This window comes from Nematolebias whitei, chromosome 15 (assembly GCF_014905685.2).
Source record: "Nematolebias whitei isolate Nwh7 chromosome 15, NemWhi1, whole genome shotgun sequence".
In the NCBI taxonomy this organism is placed as follows: domain Eukaryota; kingdom Metazoa; phylum Chordata; class Actinopteri; order Cyprinodontiformes; family Rivulidae; genus Nematolebias; species Nematolebias whitei.
The window spans coordinates 19,933,518-19,941,839 of NC_056512.1; the positions used below are offsets into that span (position 1 = coordinate 19,933,518).

The 8,322-nt window shown below is 37.5% G+C and overlaps 1 protein-coding gene across 2 annotated transcripts in view; it reads right to left on the minus strand.

The window, feature by feature from the left end:
- Nucleotides 1-5,606: 5,606 nt before the first annotated feature.
- Nucleotides 5,607-8,322, minus strand: part of tom1 (target of myb1 membrane trafficking protein) — a 24,595-nt gene continuing 21,879 nt past the window's right edge. For both annotated transcript variants that reach the window (XM_037688858.1, XM_037688857.1), the window contains one exon: nucleotides 5,607-6,220. In XM_037688858.1, the coding sequence (XP_037544786.1) occupies nucleotides 6,126-6,220 (95 nt within the window). In that variant the 3' untranslated portion in view covers nucleotides 5,607-6,125. The remainder of the gene's footprint in view (nucleotides 6,221-8,322) is intronic.

Genomic DNA, 8,322 nt, shown 5'->3' on the forward strand with positions numbered 1-8,322 from the left:
TATATATATATATATATATATATATATATATATATATATATATATATATATATATACACACTCCATGTTCTCTTTGTGCATGCGTGGGTTTTCTCCGGTTTCCTCCCACAGAATAAAAACATGCATGTTAGACTGATTGGTAACTCTAAATTGTCCCTAGGTGTGAGTTAGGGTTGGCTTGTTATGCAGCTATAGGCTTACACTACTGGAGAACAAGTTTTCCACATTTCCTTAAAATAATTGTTAAAATTGAATAGTTTTCATTTGATACTATTTCTATCTTAACATGTGATTCTTGACCTGCCATTGTGTATCTGTTCCTACCAAACCCAGCCGGTCAAAGCAGATGACCGCTTGTCCTGAGCCTGGTTCTGCTAAAGGTTTCTTCCTCATGAGGGAGTTTTTCCTTGTTGCCTCCATGCTTGCTCAAGAAAGAGCAGCATTTGTAGTTTACCCCTATTTTGGACATTTTTATGAAGCCGGAGTTAAAGCAGAGTTTAGATGAATGGACAGACACAACCTCAGCTTGTTCAAATGATCACAGTTTCTGTTATTTTTCTCAAACGCTTTTATGTCAGTATGTTTCAGTTTTTATTTTGCTGCCTATTGTTTATGAGGTACTAAATCAAAAATAAATTAACATAGAAAACAGTCATTTATTTTGTAGAAATGGGGCCAAAAAGATGATCTTTTAGATAATATTTGCTTAGTTATTTACATTTTCCTAAAATAAAATAGGTATCTAGGGGGAAAACCTTCAGTTTGCTTTAATTTGACGATGTCAGAGATGAAGACTTGAGTTTTTATTCCCATAGTTCTGGAAACACACACTTTAAATATCAATGAAAATACTTACATCATTTACAAATAACTTTTGTACTGCTCTGCACTGTAAATAACACATGGTGACAGTTAAATAAATTACGTTTAATAAGGAATTTAAAATGGTTTTAATCTGTTTATTTCTGGTATCAGCCCCGATGAGATTGTGAAAGTATCCATGAAGCATCACGAGAAGCAGGCACAGAACTTCAGGAAGGAAAAAGAAAACAACAGTAAGAACAAATGTATTTATTTATTGTAGAAACAATATATGTATCTGAACTGTTTGTTCCAGATCAGCCCATTTTCATACATAATGAATTAAAATCACCTCACTGATATAAAATCATGTTTTCATAAAATGGTGCTTTGCCTGTTCACTTGTCCTCCCTAATATTTGTGGTGCTATGAGTTGAAATGAAAACCTGCTTGCAGTTTTTTTCTTTTGTATTCTTGACAGCTTATTAAAAATATCAATTATTTCAAATAAACTTGTGTTAACTAAAGGAAGGTGATGAATTTTTCTCTGAAGTTGATTGTGAGAGCAGTGCACTTGCTATTTCCTTCTTCATCGATTCTTTCATTGTAGCAGCTGCAAACTGACGACTGCACACGTGAAGTAACTTCCTCACTTTACATAAAAACAGCCAAACAAAGAGTTCAGTTGTTGTTACGTAAAACCAAACATTTTTCTGATGGACTCACAGCAGTTAGAAAGTGTCAGATCTTGGGTTGAAACTAGGAACATCACACTGTACAAGTTTTATAGCAATTTAGCAATCTCTACTTAAAGTGATAGTTCTTATCTCTTGAAATGAGTTTTCTGGAATTGCTATAAACAGTTAATATCTTACCTGTTGTAGATAGTTCTTTGGTCTCTGGAGAAATTGTTTAACTCTGACAGGACCGATGAGCTAAAATCTAGTCTGAGCGAGACATAGGTCACTGATGCCTTCAAACAACTCAAGTCACAAAATTTACATATAATTTTATGGTTATTTGTAGCGTAAAACACGGCAGTAGCAGCTAGCAGTTGCACTTGTGGCACAGCCAGGGGCACTTCCTGCAGATATAACATAATATTAGTGTTGGAATAAACTATAATGCTAAACTGACAGCAGTGTAAAGGGTTATAAATCTGTTATAATCGGTTATAAATCATGTGACTTAGAGTCTGACGGTAGAGCTGATATTTTAGGCTGATATAGACATTTGGGGACATATTGTAGAGTTCTAGTTGTTCTAGAATTGCGCCGCTCAAGGTGGCTGCATGTTGGAGCAGCTCTGTTACTTTCATTCTGAGATTTTGCTTTTGGAAACTTTAATTCCTCTTTTTCTGGATGAAAATCACATTTTTTTGGATGATCGTTTCCTCTGGTATCAGTTGCTGTGCAGCTGGAAGGATTTTTACTGAAACTTTTTTTAGTTTTGTACATTTGTTATGATGCGTAACCATGGCAACAAGGCAGTTTTCTACAACCAACAGCAGCTGATTAACAACTCAAAAGCTCAAATAATATCTCCACTACAGCCCCAAATATCAAATGAGTTGAAAAGGATGTTCTGTGGACGCATTCTCATCTACCTGCCAGCTGTGCTCAAGTGCCTGACCACTGAGATCCTGGAACTAGCAGGAAACATGGGTCATGACAGCGGAAGGACATGATCGTTCCTCGACACCTACAGTTGGCTGTCCGCAGTGACGAGGAGCTCGGCAGACTGCTGGGAGGAGTGGGCATCGCTCTGGGAGGAGTTCTGGTGGGCATTCGGGTGGCTCTGCTGCCCAGGAGGACCGAGAGGCCAGCCGGATCTGACAGCAAGCTGGATCTGGGTGGACAGATCAGTATCTGTGGCCAGATTCTTCGTATTCGCTGCTGGAGATCCTTCCTTCCCACAGCAATCAGCATCTAACAACTCTTGAATAAAACCAGGATGATGAGCTACTACAACACTTAATTTCCCTCTGGGATTAATAAAGTATTTTTGAATTGAATTGAATATCGGTATTGTGATAATTGTCCCATTGTGCGCTGATACAAGCACTTCTAATTTTCACCCCTAAAATGCAGGAACCAGCTGTAATTGTACAATGTATCCAGCAGAGAGCGCATGAAGACTCAAGTCAGGACTGTTCACTTAAGTTTCACTTTCACATTCACAGACAATAAAGAGAGCAATACTGTGTGGCAAATTTAACTGAACAGAGCATGGTAAGTTTATTTTAACTGATCTGTAAAACAGAATGAAAAAATCAACAATAATAAATTATCTTCAATCCTCCAACCCGCTTGTCATTAGCTACGTGCCTCTCAAGTTAGCAAGCTAATGTTCGTGTTCAGTTGCACAGCCTTCATGACATTAATCCTGTTGTCAGTAGTTACAACAACCAGTCCTGTCAGACTGAGCTTCCAGTATGTGAGGCGTGTTAGTAATGTTATCTTTGTCATCCTCAATGAAATGCATTGTATCTGAAATCTTAACTTCTCTTAACTTAACTTTTCAAAGAAAAATAAATGCTACCGTGGTCAGTACTAATTAGACCTTCATCATACGTGACTGACTGTTTAAACAATGAACAAGGGCGTTTTTTTGTTTAATTTGTATTTTTGTAACACACTTCATAACTTAATGGTGAAAAGTGAAGGATAGAAAATGTGAACGCACATTAGGAAGACTGTTTTTATAACCTGTGTACACCACTTGTAAACCTACAGTGGGACTAGTATAGCATCGATCTGATTAGCTTAGCTTCATGGTTGCTAACAGCTGCGTTAAATACACAAGGCCTGCTCCACTCGCTGTTTTCTTAGATTCTTGGGGGTAGACAAAGCTCAAAATTTTTTAGCCATTATATCAGTTAGCATTAGCCTCTCCTCCCAGTATCGGTATCGGCGATAGCCATAATTTCCATATCGGCCAGGCTCTAATGTGAATACTTGCATGAACTGAGATTTGAGATCAAAGATTTATGATGGCAGCAATCCACTTTGGTCACTGTTTGGACCATTTGCTCATCAATCTGGTCAAAACTAGATTCTATTTTTCAAAATTGAGGTTGTTCAAAGAGCTATCTGCAACATGTAGGATATTAATTGTTCATAAAGTTTCCACAGAACTCCCATTTAATTAAAAAAAAAATTTTTTTTTTCACTCGTCACATTTAAATCTGTTTTTATTTTTGTTTTGGTCTTGAATTCTATTCAGTCTGTTTTTTTGTTTGTTTGTTTGGTTATTAAGGAATATTGTTTACATGGAGTTTATATTTTTAGTTTTATACCCAGTTTATATTTGATATTTGACTTTGACTAAACTGCTAATATAGACCAACACAAATCTTCTTATAAACTAACTTGTGGAAGCATTTGTATGTTCACGCTCATCATTTCAGTGTATGCAGCGGTCTTCAGGAGAGGGTGGAAGCAAATCAAAAGGCGGAGGAGGAGGTGGAGGAGCTGGGAAGAGTCAAGTGCAACAGTAGTAGCTCGGTACACTAGCTGCATGTGTGTTCATAGATATTTCTGACACTCCCTTGTTAGGTGCTACTTTTTTTTTTTTTTAGCTAATTTCAGCTGTTTTCAGATAAATTAAAGTTTTTGGTGCTAATTTCTGCTACTTTTAGCCAAATTAACTTATTTCTGTTAATTTCAGTTTGTTTTGGTACTTGCAGCTTATTTCTGCATTAGTTATTTCAGCTACTATTTAGCTCTATCTTGTGCAAATTTTAGCTTTTTCAGGTAATTTTACATTTTTTGCAATAATTTAATTTTTCAGCCTAATTCAGCAAAAATGTTCTCTCTCCACTTCCTTCTGGTGATGTAACATTCTTTCTGCTGTTTTAGCTACTTTTCAGCTGTTTTTGTTGTTCTGGCTAATTTCAGTTTTTTTCAGATAATTTCCACTTTTTTGTGCTCATTTCATTTTTATTCAGCATAATTGGACAAATGTGTTATTCCTGCTTTCTTTTACTAATTTAAGCTTGTTCTAACTTTTCAGCTAGCTCTTTAGCGTTTTTTTTGGTAATTTCAGTTGTTTCAAAATCTTCATGTTAATCTCTGCAGTTTAATTAGCTTAATTTAATTAACTGCAAATTACTTGCAGCTTAATTAACTTCATTCTAATTTCAGCTTATTATGCTCTTTTCAATTTTTTTCTGCTAGTTTGTTTTTTGTGCTCTTTCAGCTACTCTTGATGCTAATTTTAGCTTTTTCAGCGAATTCCACGTTTTTTGAGCTTATATCCGTTCTTTCAGGTTCAGCTGGTAGTTTAAGCTTCTTTCAGCTACTTTTCAACTACCTTTTTTTAGCTAATTTCTAATTTTTGTGCTAAATTATTTTAAATGTAATGCAGCAAATATGTCTTCTTTCTGCTTTCTTCTAATTTAGGCTTGTTCTTCCATTTCAGCTACACTTCGAGATTTGTTTTTAGCTAATTTCAGCTGTTTTTTAGCAAGTTCTTCTGCAAAAAGCATCCATATTGCATTAGTGCAGGAAATGCAGTTTCTCTAGTTACAGAATTTTGATGGGGAGAAAAAACATTAACTTAATTCAACTGTAAATAAAACATTCTCTAATAAATTTACAATTTGTAGAAATAATTGTACTTTATGTGTTTTCTGTCAATTTGCATCTAAAGATGACGTATTTGAAGGGTGTTAGTATATTTTCCTTATTAGCCTAACCTTTACGCTAAAAGTTTATCATATGTTAAAAAAAGATTGTCGAGGCTTATTTTTTTAAGCTTTCCAGTTAATAGTTTAATGTATGACAGCAGCTTGTCAGGACTTTCTATTAAACTTCAAATAAAACACTTAAATGGGAGAATTGGAAGTAAAAATATCTTTCTTCCACATCAAACTATATTGATGTAAAGCATTAAAATCTTACAGTATGTTACATTTGATCTTCTCTTACAGTGAATGTTATTGTGCCATTTTCTTTTACCTTTCACATTTACCGTACACACATTAACAGCAATAGAACATGAGAAAAGTTGCAAAGTTGTAACAACAGTTTTTTTCTTTCGACAGCAGGAATGTAGCCATAAAAAATGTGCAAAGGTTTGTTCACATACATACCCTCATACTAATGTCAAGTAGAAACGTCTTTCCTTCGGCAAATACATTTTCATCCTGTTAAAAATATGTTTCCTCTCTACTACAGATTACACAAACAGGTACAACGTTTTTCCTCCGTCACAGACTGGACACATTCCACTCGACCGTTAATGAAGAACAAATCTCCGTCTTGCAGCCAGCGGTGTCAGGGCTTCATGAGGCATGTTAGTTTGTCTGCGTCATGCAGACATTACGACTCCGAGGAGTTGATGTCCTGTGATGAGGCTCGCAGAGACGGCAGGCGCTCAGCTGCTTTAGCTCTTTCTGCCAAAAACCGGTCAAACTCTGTGGACATCCAAACTGGGTTCAGTTTTGTAGGCGTTCAGGGGTCAATTACTGTATGGACTCAGTTATTGATTATTAGCTCCAGTTAGAAGTAGCTCTGTGACTCAAACATGTTTTAGTGATGTTTGTTTATAGACACTGAAATATGCAGTGGTGGGCACAGCTAACCACAAAGTTAGCTTCGCTAATCCATATTCTGCTAACTAAAAAAATTTGCTTTGTTAACGCTAAACAGGTACAATAGCCCCTTGTTACTCGCATTTTTTGCTGTTTTTCAAAGTAAGATTGTACACGACACATGACTGTCAACTTTAATGGTAAATGGTAAATGGACTGTACTTATATATAGCACGTTTCTATCTTATCAAGCACTTTACAATCTGTGTCCTCATTTACCCATTCATACAAACACTACAAGATCTCTACAAAGCTAATAGAACAAATCATTCTAAAGAGACTAATCAGAGCTTTATCACATTCATACAATGATGGGACACACATCGGAGGCAACGAGGGGTTCAGTGTCTTGCCCAGGGACACTTCGGCATGTGACTGCTGGTGGATTCAAACTTCCAACTCTTACATTGGAGGACGACTGTTCTAACCACTCAGCCACAGCATATTACTCGTGATGGGAACAGTATGGGATACTGTAAAGTAAAAAGTTAACAAAAATAAAATACTTGGGACAGGTGCCGCCATTTTGTAGTTTTCTCTAAATAAGTCTACTGTATTGCCACTCAAAACAACTACATTTCCCAGAAGACAACAGTGCTTCCAGCCGTTGACTTCTGCTGAAATAGAGGGAAAGTTTTGAGCTGATCAGAAAAACTTTGGTCCTTATTCACAGTGAATTCGGCACCCAGAGGATGCAGAGAACTGCATGGAACTGACTGGGAACTGGACCAAAACCGGTCCTCCAGACTCATCGGTGAATCTGAGCGTCGTATGCCGTCCCACGAGGCCTTCAGAGTGGGGCGGCGCTGCCCAGAGGTCCCGGAACTTCCTACATCCAGATTTGGACTCGATCTCGACCACCATGTGGTTCTGTGATAGCCATCTGAAAGTCCGGCTCCCTCCAAAAGCGTTTTGGTGCTCAAGGGCTGCAGAGGGCCAACCAGAACCTGCAGGTCTGCCGAACCAGAACGGAGACGGATCCAGAACAGAGCTGCTGCTCTGCAGAGCTGGTGAATAAAATTTAGTAGCTACTGTACAGTACATGTACGTATGTTGTTAAAATGACGTAGGTTTAAGAGTTTAGAACATTGTGGGCTTTGTTGCTGCAGGGTAGGTCTGCAGAACCAGAACCGAGTCTGATCGACTGACTGTAACCGAGCTGCTGTTGTTCTGCAGAGCTGGTGAGTAAAATTTTGTAGAACTTGTACGCATGTTGTTAAAATGACATAGGTTTAAGAGTTTAGAACATTGCAAGAGTGTGGGAAGGGTTTATAAAGCCTTAAAATATTTTTAAATACTAAAATAAACATAGCGTTCCTACTGCACAGATTTTGACTTATTGCTGCCGGGGGGGGGGGGGGGGGGTCTGGAACGTAACCCCTGCAATAAACGAGGGGCTACTGTAAAACATTTTAGTAGGAGCTAACGCTAAACTGCTAACCACTAAGACTGCATCACGTCTCGTCTCCTTCCAGTTGAAACGGTGTCGACCAGTCACGTTTTGTCACGTGTACACGTAGGGAGCCAATAGCATGCCTCACACACTCTTTAAGACACGCCCACAATGGACAGGAAGGAGGTTGTGAATTTTGTTAGCGGACTTCAAGTTGGTGAAACCTAATTCAGCTGAAACTAATTCTACTAACAGTTAGCGAAAATGCTAATCCACTAAACAAATAAACTAGCAGATTAGCAGAACTGTACCCACCACTGGAAGTATACAAAACAACAAAAAACAAAAAACACAATTGGTAATTATTTAACAGAATCAGAGTTCAGAGCAGAGTTCTTTTCTCCATTCCATGAAATGATTGGGTCAGGAAAGCATTAACCTGGAATATGTTCGATAATGGCACTTCTTTAAATCAGGTGTGATGAAACAACAACAACAACAACAACAACAACAACAACAACAACAACAACAA